General features: G+C 51.7%; 1 protein-coding gene across 1 annotated transcript; it reads right to left on the bottom strand.

The window, feature by feature from the left end:
• Nucleotides 1-4,985: 4,985 nt before the first annotated feature.
• On the bottom strand, nt 4,986-12,798 carry CDV56_100958 (uncharacterized protein; the record flags this gene model as incomplete). The annotated part of the gene is made up of 9 exons (XM_026754577.1): nt 4,986-6,507; nt 7,013-7,449; nt 7,532-9,642; nt 9,690-9,832; nt 9,884-9,912; nt 9,993-10,087; nt 10,133-10,751; nt 11,451-12,515; nt 12,688-12,798. The coding sequence occupies 9 exons, from the start codon at nt 12,796-12,798 to the stop codon at nt 4,986-4,988; spliced, it is 6,132 nt and encodes a 2,043-aa protein (XP_026609944.1).
• Nucleotides 12,799-13,009: the final 211 nt, after the last annotated feature.

A 13,009-nucleotide genomic window follows, 5' to 3' on the forward strand; every position in this document is an offset into this window, starting at 1 on the left:
ACATAGGGCCATAACCTGAGAGAATCGGGAAGCGCCAAGTGTCCAATTAGGATGGCTCAGGGGCCAACTATATATAGGCTGACTAAGTCGGGACGCTAAACCTAAACGGGATGGAATCCTGACAGGACTTGGCTTGTTCAGCCACGTGACAGTAGCCCACCGAGGAAGCTCTGTTGGTCAGTCCTCGTGTTGTGAAGAATAACTATAGCTCGGCGGACTTTCCTTACTAAGTTAGTTAGAATTCGACCAATTTCCAGAACGTACAAGCGCTAAGTGGATCTGCTTGACGACATGCCGCAGAGGGAGAATGAGCCACTGAACAAATTATCAGTTAGCTACCCAGACTGCCATTGTTTGCGCGAGCAAATACTGGTAACTGGTAGCTGATTTAGATCTTCCGTATGTTTGGAGGTTTCTTCATTAAAGAATATTAGTGTAGCAATGATCGATTGCGAAAGTCGGGCGGTTGATTACTTGTGGACCCAACCAAGTGGGTCGTAATAGTTGCCAGTCGTCCCCCGATCTCTCCGAATGTTTTGGGCTCATCCCGCAACTAAAGTTCAACGCTCAAAGAGGGCCTTCCTTTCGGAAGAAACTCATAGTCTGTTTAACTGCGTTACTTCTTCTTTGATCGGATGAGGCATATCCTTAAACTGTTGTTCCCACTCTTGGTTCCACTTGCGATCAACCGAAAGAATACAACTGTTGAAGGACGTTTCTCCGCAGTTCCTGGATGGATTTTCACTCGCCAAATATCACCATCGACCAATAGCTCTTTCAGAACTATCTAAGAATGCAGCTAGCGCCAAAAGCGTTGAGGGCAGCCCATGTCTACCAGTGACAAGTAGTTATACTTGGGCTTTGTGCCGCTCAGAAATAGAGCCACATGCGAAAACTCAACGGAACAGTCTTCCAATTTGCCAAAGAGGATATTTCCTCCCTATATCTCCGGGCGCTGTACCATCTGGAAGCAATTTCCCAGTTTCGGCCTTTTGCGTCACAATGGCTCATTCTCGTCCATCCAGCGCCCCTCGAAAGCTGTACCTTAAGGGGAAAATAGGGGGAAGAATCTTTTCAGGTGAAGGCGTTACCCGAACCAAGTTCCTCGAATACTGCCGCACCAACCCGTGTCAGGTGTTTGAGGCAATTCTCACGATGCAAGAATACTTCATTCGAAGTACAACAAGTCTTCGAGGTCGGGGCGATGAGTACTCTAAAGATATTGCCGAAGAGGCAGATGATACGACAGGTGACGAGCAGTATGAAGTCGACTATATCCTTGATTCTCGAACACACGACGGCAATTTACAATACAGAGTCAAGTGGGCAGGATACAAGGATGACCTAGAGTGGTACGGCGCGGAGAATTTTGAAAGGGCGCCCTACAGGCTGCAGGAATTCCATTTCAGATACAGCTGGATGCAATACCGGTGCAAATGTTTATACTCCTGAATACTTTCAGGTACCCTCATATGAAACACGCTAAGCCACTTTTGTAAAGGTTTCTGACAGCCCTTTTTACATGTTCCTGTATTGCATGGTACTGGCAATTCCATGACGCAAAATATTTTACAGAACCTGTATCCCCACGTACAAATAAAAGTATCCGTCAGGCCACATGGATATATTCCCACGAACCTACCAAGGATCCCTCCCGGAAGATCACGTCGATCATCCTCGTAGGGCAAAAAAGATGGCCCCTAATCTAGCTCCATCGACCCTGGGGGTTTACCCGTGATATAATTTTGAGCAATGAACTTACTCACCCCCAGATTGCCAATGCAGCTGCTGCCATCCAAGTACTATCACTAGGCATGTCACCATGAACCTGTTTGGAAATGTGAAGGCACCCCCAAATAAGGGCGGACAAAAAGGCGGCGTTAACTGGGTTCCCATCATTGGCTTTGAGAACACTCAGATCAGATAGCTCCCCTCAGCTTTCTTCCATGAGAAGTATTCTGTCTGTTGCTAGTTTTTTCTGAGGAACTTGGATGCTCCACTGTAGAACCCATTGTTTGTCTTTCCGAGGGGCCCGTATCTCGTCATATCTCACGAGTTGTGCTTCAAAACTGATATCCGCCAGGCTCCATCGTGTGATTTCCAAGCAAAAATTGCGAAATTCCTTTATCGTAAATCGTGCGCCCTTCCCGTCAGGTTGCTTGTAACTGGATTGAAACTCATCCTCCTGCAAACCCACTTGACGGCCCCATATCCTGCCTCCTGGCTTCGCTAAGTAAACTAGATTCCGGAAAAAATTCTCCTGATCTTTGAGACCAAACAAATGTATCACGTTTGCTGTGTGGACGAAGTGGTATGCATCCTGAAGATCGCTATTCGTTTCGGAAAATTTGGGGTCCAACATATCTGCTTGACGAAAACGAAACCCTGTAGCGTTTCGGCTCTCGTTGTAGAGGACATGTCCCAAATTAAAGAAGCCTGGGAACACCAAAGGACGTTAGTTATATAATGAGCAGGCGCTTCTAAGCAAACTTACTCCTCTCGATATCTAAACCTAAGATCGACTACCGTCGATGTTAGTATTCTAGCCGACTCACCATCAGATTCAGGAGCCACTTGCGATATTCCAACTTACCTCAGCAGGGTAACCATCGAATATCAATTTTCGAATGTCGGTGCCCATGCAGCAACCTACATCAATCAACAGTTTATCAGCGCTTGATGAGGCCAAAACCGTGCTGTATGCAAAGTGGTGGTCAATCCGAGGCTCAGCAAATATGCTTTCACGTATGCATGTATGGGGAGCAATCTGTGGCAGTCAGCGGACATAATTGCTTTCCAGATCTCGAACTTCACGAACCTTCAGGCCGAGATACCTCGCATTAGATATTCTGTTTATTATGGTCCCAGTACTTTCGTTGCTTTTTTGCGAGAATACTCGGTGAAGTGCGAATGTCTCCTCTGATCTCTTTAGGAAAACTTCTTCAGGCATAAGGAATGAAGAAGAGAGCAGACCGAATATATCTCGTGAGATCTGGTCTTGATGGTGTTAGTGAAAAGAAACAACGACGACGAAAGACGGGAGTAATGCCGACCGTCAAAAGACACTGGGAATTGCCGCGTGCCGTGTGCATGCCGAACCGAAGTCAATGGCTGGCTTGGGAGGTTGAAGACATGCCACTTGTCCCAGTCAAAGACTTCACGAAGGACTGCTTTTAAATCCTCAGCCAGCCGAATTCCCAATGCTAAATTGAGAAAGAAAACGTCTGGGCGTGCAGTAAATCTTCTGCTCAGCAAAGCGCAACAGAAAAGTCCATAACTCAAAACTTCCTCGATATTTTTCATTTGCCATGGAGAGTCTCGAGCAACTGATTCGAGGAGAGGTAATAGAACGTAGTCAAGTTTGGAAAGAGCAATAACTTTTCCAAGTGTGTCAACGTCAATGTTGTACTCAATACGGACGGCACCCTGCTGGAAGTCCCACGACGCTATGACTCCTGATTTGTTAATCTGACTGACATCGTCGCAAAGAAGGTCTGCGTAGAGAACGTTGAAAAAGGCATCATTGTATATTGACTTAGCCATGTCAAGGAAAGGGCAATGAATCCCCGACACCTCATAGTCAATGTACATCATGTGAGGCGTGTTTTCCTGTGTAACCATCAAGTTTCCGCCGTGGCCGTCCCCTAGGCCGAAGGCTACAGGCAGAGTGCTTAAACTCCTGAATCCCTGGGATCAAGTACTCTTCTGGCATGGTCAAGGTAATAACGTAAAGGGCCGCGGGACACCCCATTGATTATTAACGGCAACTCCAAGAACGCCGAAGTCGTCAGGCCCTTTGGCTGCTGCACCCCGAGAGCCTGCAGAATCCATTCTGAATAAAACTCAAAGAAGCGTACGTTGTATTCCAATCGTTTGAAGTAGAAACGGTGAATGCGCTGTCCTGCGCACTCCCCAGCGTCTGGATCCAAGTGGAGCGTTGTGCGGTAGGCGTCGCTCACGTGTTCTGCCCTCCGCAGTTCAATATCAAGAAACCAGTCCACGGCGTGCCGAAAACTTTGCTGATTTAAGAACGACAGATCATTGTAGTAGTCGAGTCGAATCTGATTAAGTATCTTCCCTCCAAATAGGTTGAAGTAAACAGTAGATGCTTTCCGATCCACAGCAACAACGCGCTGAGTGTGGTTCGGTGGAAAATAGCGTAAAAATACGATATGTTCCTTTTGTATAAACAGTCCGCCGTATTTAGTCAGAAATTTATAATATAGAGCCTACCCTAGGCTTGGACAGATGAGAACTGATATATTTATCATCTGAAATGTGGTTGAGTGCCGAGCCGAAGCTAAGGCGGCCCAATGGCGCATCGGACCCCTGATAATGCGAGGAGATCAGATCATGATTTATCCCATTCAGACGACAAAATGATTGGACCACTTCCTAGTGATCTGGTCGTCAATCAACATCTAAGAAAACATCACCACCGAGATAACACCCTCGAGTCGGCGGAGGCTGAGATTGAGAATATATATATATATAAAGCAGGGCAACAGGCCTGGCGGCATACAATATGGGACTACAGGAAGAAAAACGGAGCCTCCAATTTTAGTATCTAAACAATTGTGTTGTTACCAGCCTAGATAGCCAAAAGATACCCAATTTAATCAGGATCGATTGTGCATTGGTGGCATTATGGGTAGTTGAGTCTCCTGCATAGCACCATTACTGGATAGACGAGTTCTATAGGCGCAGGGTATTGCCTATCATATAGGCTTGATCTCCCTTTAGTACACAGGGTGATAATCGTTTACGAATGCTAACAGCAAGCAGTTAATCATGACAATGTAGACAAGGAGCTATGAGCCTGACACTGATGCTTGGGTCTTGTCATAGATGGAGGCCCATTCCTGCGTCAACTACCAAAGTATAGCAAATATACATATAGTTTGCAATGTCTGTTCATTTAGAGAAGTATTGGAAGGCCTATGAGTGGTTACTTAGACTGTACAACCCATCACTCTCAATAGACATCATGACTGATTCCGGTATATCAGATCCCTCATAAGCCCAGGGATCAGCTTCAAATCCAACGCAGCCTCCAGATCCTCCTTGTAAACCCCCGTCTCCACCAAAAACTCCCGCACAGGCTCTGTCGCCCGCAGATAATAGCACAAATAATGCACCACACTGCGCCCCTTGGTATCCACAATCCGCACATCCGCTCCATTTTGAATCAAAAACCGGACTATCGGGGTTATGGGGCCCCCAGGAGAGTGCGGCGGAAGTGTCGTCACCGCATGGAGCAGCGCCGTCCAGCCCATGCCCGTCCGACTACGTGCATTGATGTCCGCTCCCGCAGCAAGCAGAGCCTGCGCTTTGGGTATACTCCCGATAGCAGCGGCGCAGTCAAGCGGGGTGACCGTATCACAATCATCCTCGCTTTCAGGCCCACTGGTGCACTCGTGCAATTCTCTGAAGATGTTTTCTCCGGACTCGTAGCCGCCCATTAGAATGCCATCGTCCGCGCGCGCCCAGACGTCCGCCCCGTGCGCAAGGAGGTAGCTGATTAGGGAGGTGTTGTCGGCCACTGGTCGTGTGCAATTGGCCCGGGGGATTGGGTCCTCGCCGAAACAGTGAGTAGCCAAGTGCAGCGCGGATGCGTTTCTGGGGAATGATGGGAGGGCGGAGATATCTGCACCGCATTCCTCGACGAGAAACTTGACCGTGCTGAGGTGGTTTTTTGCTGCCGCAAAGTGCAGTGGAGTCCAGCCGTAGCTGTTCGCGTCGTCTGCTGGCAGATGCGTATGCTGGAGAATCCACGCAACCGTCTCTACGCGCCCGGCCTCCGCTGCGCGGTGCAGAATCGTCGAGTTTGAGGTGCTCCGCGCGGTCATATCCGCTCCAGCGTCAACCAATGTCTGCAGGAGAGATAGTGAACTGCTGTACGCTGCAGTGTGGAGGACGGTTTCGTTGTACTGATTCCGCAGTGTGACACTCGCCCCTGCGCGGAGAAGCGCTGCGACCGCATCCTTGTCATCAGACTCGACAGCACCAAAGAGAGCACTTTCTCCGTTCGAGGCGGCAGCATCGACCTGGGCCCCAGCCTGCACGAGCACCTCGATAATTTCCCGTGCATTGGGGCTCTTCGCGGCATAATGCAGCGGGGTCATACCGTGTTCGGGGCAGGAGTTCACGTCCGCGCCTTCGCGCAACAAAAACCGCACACAATCCAGAGATCCAGAGGCGGCCGCATCGTGCAGAGGAGTCATTCCGTCGAGATCGGCCCGGTGGAGAAAGCCATCATGTTGGTGTCGAGGCTTGAGCTTGTTCCAGATGAACTCCAGGATGGCGAGATTGCCGACCCTTGCGGCGACGTGGATCTCTGTCGCGTTGAACTCGCCCATGAATCCTTTGACATTATGCTCGTAGAGTAGCTGGACGATGTCCAAGCGCTGGTGCCTGATGGCCACGCTGAGCGGCGGATCACTGTAAGGCTCATCTGGGGAGACGTTGCGGTTGAGCAGGTGGCGGGCGGTGGCGAGGTCGTTCTTCCTTATAGCAGTTATCAGGAGTTCATCTGGCCTGTCTGTTGCCATTGCTCTGTCTATGTCTGCCATATCTGTGTGTGTGGTGTGTCTCTACTCGACGTTGGTGGATGAGAAATGGTTGAAAAATGAGGAAAAAGGATGGACGGAATGGTGGGGTTTAAGCAAGTCGGATTTAGTGGGTACAACTAGTGACTACAACGTGATCAATCACGCATTCACGTTTCACGCCTCAAGATGGCTTATGCTGAGAGAATTTGAAAGTATAAATGATTACCATGCAGGAAGCTAGTTCTGGTATATCTAACAATAGAATGACTAGGATACCGTGATGGAGCATGTTTACGCCTCTAAAGGTAGAGATAGCACTAGAGAGAGCCCTAACATGACTTCCATAGTACAATTGCCATCAGACTCAAAGTAACAAGATAATCTAGACTACAGCATGCACTGCACATTTAGTAGCTTCTATCTATCCACCATGGATATATCCAATTTGCTGCGGCACCCACTCTGTCCATCCCGCCATAATCTCCCTCTCAACCATGAGGAAATTGCGACTCATTCCGTCCCCGAACTGCTGATACTGAGACGTATGGAACTCGAAGGGGTTGTCGCTGCCCGGGTAGATCAGTCTGAATGCTTGAGCCCCCAGATATCCCTGGTCATACAGAGTACGCGCGAATTCCGCCAGTTCGGTTGCGTAATAATGGTTGCCCGCAGCACTCGGGGCAGCCGCCTGGGCAATGTACCACCGCTGTCCTCTGGGGCATTGCAGGGCTCTAGATCGCGTATTTCCTGTGTTGGGATTGCCGTCACGGCCGTCATCCCGGTTCCAGATCCGATTATCACCACGCGCCCCGTTGTCGAGGGTTTGCCCGTGGAAAACAGTGATGCTGGTGCAGCCAATGTACATTTGGCCCTTCTTTGGCCGAAACAAAAGCCCATCCTGTGAATGTGTCAGTCTTCTTCTTACTGAACGTGCAGCAGATTCCCGTGGTCCATCAGAGAATGGTGAGAAAGGGACGTACATTGTTGTAGTGGAAATGGAAAACAACCCATTTGTCGTTGTCTGTTTCTTGATACTCGTTGGCATTGGCCCCCAGAGTCCCGATCTCGCTTCCAATCCAATAGGCTATTTCCAGTAAAGGACCTTCTCTGCTCCCGTCGCCATTCCGGTCGTTGAAATGTTCCCACCGGGCATAGTGCAGGGTCAGGTCTCCATTCCTGATGCCGCGCAGGATGGTCCGCATGGTCGGCTGCCCATTTACCTTTGAGTCGGTAGATATATCAACGATATTGATATGTCGTTCTTCAAGGTCTGCATTGTCACTCTCCGCCGCAGGAGTATCCCGTTTCGCCGGGGCGGTGCCCTCGGCCTCTTGAATGGTGCACAGGTCATCGACAGCCGTGTCCATGTAGTTCAATGCCTCGTCAGCCGTCCGCGGGTTGGCCATCAAGTCACTGACATAGGCATACCGATCAATGCCACCCCCGGACTGGTTGATCGCAGCATTCATCTCGGCCATCAGGAAATGGTCGCCGTACGTCACCGGCGGCCCGGTATGGTCGTACAGATCGATGAGGGCCTGGACGTTCGACACCATCGTTCGCGCATTGTACGTGTTGAAAAGCTCAAAGTCGTACAGGTTCAGTTTGGTCCGCTCCACCAGTGCTTGATCCTCTTCCGGCGACCAGGAGTAGCTGTGGAAATCAGGCGGGGCCCCTGGATCCTGCATGTATCTTGAGATCAAGGACTGATACTCGTAGTAGTATAGGTGATTGGGGTCGCGGGGCTCAACGGTGGTGGTGTTCGGCTCAGTACTGCCCCCGTCATCAGTCTTTGGGGGAGGCGGGGGATCTCCTGCGCAGCAGTATGCCTCCCAGCCCAGCCCGCAGTCGCCTGCATGCATTCCCAGCCGGGTTTGTCCTTCGGGGCAGGAGCTCTCGCAGAATGCCTCCGCTCTCAGAAAATTGGTGGCCTTCTTTTGCCACGAGCACTTCTTGAACTGCCAGGGCACCTCGCCCTTACAGCAGAAGCTCTTGGCTCCCTGCGTACACGTCTGCTCTCCGCCGGCGCCGTTGGAACTGGCAAAGACAAACGTCGGATAATCGCTGGGGCAGTCTTTATGGCCGCCGGACGAGGAACACAGGCCCGCGCTTCCCACCCACTTGCATTCACCGTAGGGGGCCGTAGACGGCGTGACAGTGCAGCAGGCAGACTGATGCTTGGTCTGGCAGTATGGATAGCCCAGCGTGCCGACTTCAACCTCACCGTCCTTGCACCCGGGGCTGCAGTTCCCGCCGTGTTTCGGCATACCGCGCCATTGACAGCTGGGCAGGTCCACGTCGCCTGGACAGCAGAACTTGCGGGAATCCTGACCCGAGTAGCAGTAGGTCTCGTCAGTCATACTGAGAGTGTCGCTATCTGCGCGCCTGATCCATTTCCACCCGGCGGGACAATTCTCGCCGCAGTTGGTCCAACGACACACGTCCACATTGCTGCCGGCACTGTCATCCCTCTTGGTCAATGTCGACGGAGCTGCGCTCGCGGCAGAGTACGAAGGCAGCTGCATTCGTTTCTTCCCAAGGCCGGTCATCAGCCCTTCGGCAGAGGTCGACTTATGATCGTCATGGCTGATGGCCCACACCATCACGCCCCCCAAGCACTGCGAGTTTGCAAAATCGCCGCGGATCTTGAAGGTGTCTGCGTCGTCATACGACACCCACTGGTCACCCCAGTGGATCGCCTTGACGGCATCCTCTTCGTAGAACTTGGGAGTGAGGCCATTCTCACTGATTATAGTCTGGATCTCGGAATTGAGGAGGAATCCGACTGTGCTGCTGCACTGACCTGCATTGCCACCAGACTTGTATGTGCAGCCCGGTTCGAAGCAGTCTGGTGATGAGAGGGTAAAACTGCGGCCGTAGTACGCCAGGCCCATCGTTACCTTGGCCGGCTCAATATCATTGCGCCAGAGCAGGTCTAGTGCCCCCTTGATCTCGGTCAGGTTCGTGTGGGGATTCAGGAATGGTCCGACCCAGGTATTGTTCTGGTCCCAGGTGCCGTGCATATCATAGGACATGACATTGAACCAGTCGACCGACTCCTGCAGTCTCTTGATGTCGAAGTGTTGGAGATCTATAGCGGTTAGTAGGCCAATAACGTGCCATGAATGGGTAACATACACCAGTAACTCGCAGGGAGGGTCAGAGTCAACCCGTACTTCTTTCCACTGCTCTGGAGCTGAGAGCGCAGGTTCCTCATCCACTTGGGGAAATTGTCAAAGTCTTCTTTCCGACCACTGCGCTCTTCCGCAACGGGATACTCCCTGGGCCTCGTTAGTACGGTGTATAGCCTCAGTGGAAGGATGGGGAATTACCAGTCGATATCCACACCATCAAAGCCGTACTTTGACATCATCGCAAGTAGCGACTTGGCAAACTTCTTCTGATTCTCCTCTTTGTCTCCCGCAGACCTGTGATACTTACAAAGTCCAAGCCGGTGATACGTGCGTCGGTCTCGGGCTCGAGTACGGGGTCTCCTGGATTGATCTCGTCAATTGGAACGGGGCCATCAACTACGGCTGCGACAACTTAGTCAACGCGTCAACCCCGTACTGGGGCTCCACGATCTGCGTGTCTGCCCCAGGAGAGCCATGGACCGTAATCGCCAATAACTTCTCCAACGCCCAGACCCCACAACCGGGGTACGCCCCCGCTATCGTCGACCCCCCAGCCGGCGCAGTCGTGGCGCCCAACACGACGACCAGGTGCGGCGAGTGGTATACCGCAGGCGACATGACCTGCGAGCAGATCTGCCTCAACTACGTCGTCTCCTCGGAGCTCTTCCTCGCCTTCAACCCGTCCCTCTCGCCCAGCAACTGCACCGCCAGCATCCAGCCCGGCCTCACCTACTGCGCCCGAGCCACCCCGGACTGGAACTACACCAGCCCCGTCCCCGTCCCCTGGGGCGAGCCGTTTCTCCCCGCGTTCCCCGTCTCGCAGGACGGATACTGCGGCCACGCCTTCAACACCACATGCGAGGGCAGCGCTTTCGGCGACTGCTGCGGCCTGAACAACTACTGCGGCTCCACCATCGCGACCTGCAAGGCGGACCGCTGCAACCCGTATTTCGGCAAGTGCAACGATACCAACGAGACGCTCCCCGCGCCGGTCTTCTCGCCCACATGCGGAGCGAACAGCGGCGGCATAATGTGTTTTGGGGGTAATTTTGGAAACTGCTGCTCGCTTAAGGGGTGGTGCGGAAGCAAGGATATATACTGTGCAGCAGGACAATGCGACCCTAACTATGGAGATTGCTGGACGGTGACGCCGGAGAATGTCACGGCGACTCCAGCTTGAGGTTGACAGTTGGTCTAGTCATCATCCGAGCCATTTGTATTTCTCAACATGGATAGAGCATTGACAATTGTGGGGTATGGCAGAATAGGACATGTCATATCAAATCCCTCAGCCAGAAGGTGTCTAGACGACCAACGATCTCTAGCTAGTAGGACGAAGTAGTAGCAGTGAGAATCCAGCACAGGCAAGGTCGGCAGTAAAACTTGGCAAAAAGCTCTCCCCTGAGGTTAGCACGAAAGCGCTGGCGGATAGGGACTACGCCTGGACCCGCTTAGGATCTGGATCCAACTCTGTGCACATGCAGCTGTAGTTGTAGATGAGTATGGACGGCCAGAGACAAGCACAGTGATATAGTAACTGTGTATGAGAAAGACTGGTGAAAGAAAGCCCAGCGTAATAATGCGTATTTACTCGAGTCATATTTTAGTATGGATGATAATGCCTATTTACTAACAAGATGTAGTCCGTACAACTAGAACTGCAGGATAGCAATCATCAAGTCTACCCTAATCACCATAGGGTAGAGACCATTGTGATAGTGCTAGGATGACCTCAAGCCCAGCCGGAGCTAACCACGAAACTCACATCGTCGTTAAACGAAGTAGCAGCATCAAACGTATGCACACCACCGTTGCTCGCAGCGTAAAGCACGTTATTATAGTGTCGGAAATAGCGGGTGGGATAATTCCACAACCGAATGGAGTTGCCCTGGCCATTAATGCCGGCCTGCAGGCAGAACGTGGCGTCCTCGTGCATCTGCTTCGTGCCGTCGTTGGCGGCGAGCTGGAGCACAAAGTTATAGTGCCAGATAAAGCTGCCAGGGGTGTCCTTGGACTCAAACGAGAAGCAGGCGGTATTGGCCAGGCCGGCGCGAACTGTCCAGCTAGCCTGCTGTTTGAGGGCGGTGGCGCTGGACGACGAGACGATCTCAGAGATGATCGTCAACCCATTGTGTGCGATGTAGCGCGCGGTGTAGCCGGCTGTAGTGGCGCGCAGGGAAATAGAGGAACCAATGGTAAGGGCCAGGCCACTGGTCAGCGACGTGGTGGCGTACTTAGCTGCGACGATGTTGGCCTGCACCAAGTTCTCCATGGCGTCGGACGGGTAGCCGGAGGTCATGACGCCCTCATAGAAGGTGCCCTGCGCGCCGTTGCTGTTATCGCCGCCAATGCCGAGAATGATGGCGCCCTCTTTACTCATGGGGTTGTAGCCGGACACGCTTGGGCGCGCGCTGTTGTAGTAGGTAGATAGCAAGCCAGACACAGCATTGGCGCCGCGGATTGCCCACTGGTTCGACCTCCCCTTGACGATGGCAGTAAGGAACCGGTAGGAGATGGACAGGTTAGCGGTGTTGTTGCTGGGGCTGGAGCCGGAGAACAGGCTGTTCTCAAGATCAGCCATGACCCACGGGCCGCTGCCAGCGCCAGTGCCCCAGACAGTGTTGTCGCCAAAGTAGATGGCCTCCATGTGGCCATTGCCCATATCATGGCTGTTGGTCTCGGCGTTGCTGTAATCGAAGCAGCAGCCACCGTTGTAATGGGTCCCATCCAGGACCGCGTACATGCCCTTAGCTGCGTCGCCGGTAGCTGTACTGCTGGCGGCGTTGTTGCGGTAGCCGGTGCCAGGCGAGATGAAAACACCGTACGCCTTCTGACCGTTCAGCGTGACATTGCATCCAGCTAGTACAGCTGGCTGCAATACTGGTGCAAATGTTTACACGTCTGATTTCTTTTCTGAAACCTAATCCAAAACGGAGCTAAACCTTACTAGCAAGGTCACGGAATATCTATCTTCCGTGTATTTATATGATACTGTATAAAACTGTAATATGTAACGATGACATGCCGACATACTGTACGGGCGATCCACGTGTGGCTGGAACCATGGAACCGTGGAAGTAGTGCTGGTGTAATGACAATACAGGCGAGCTCATTACGAAATCCTGAAATTTCACCTTTTTTCCTGATTTCAATTACATTTCAAAATCCATGTGACTTGCACAATTATGTACATATATGCATTAATAAGCATTTTGTGGGCAATCACCTGACGGTTATGCATAATATCCTACTTATCTTGGATTAGCGCGATTTCAAATTTCAAGAGCCATTTCAAATTACATTTCAATTCAGAAAAATTATTGA

The sequence above is a fragment of the Aspergillus thermomutatus genome, assembly GCF_002237265.1.
Source record: "Aspergillus thermomutatus strain HMR AF 39 chromosome Unknown NODE_385, whole genome shotgun sequence".
NCBI lineage: Eukaryota > Fungi > Ascomycota > Eurotiomycetes > Eurotiales > Aspergillaceae > Aspergillus > Aspergillus thermomutatus.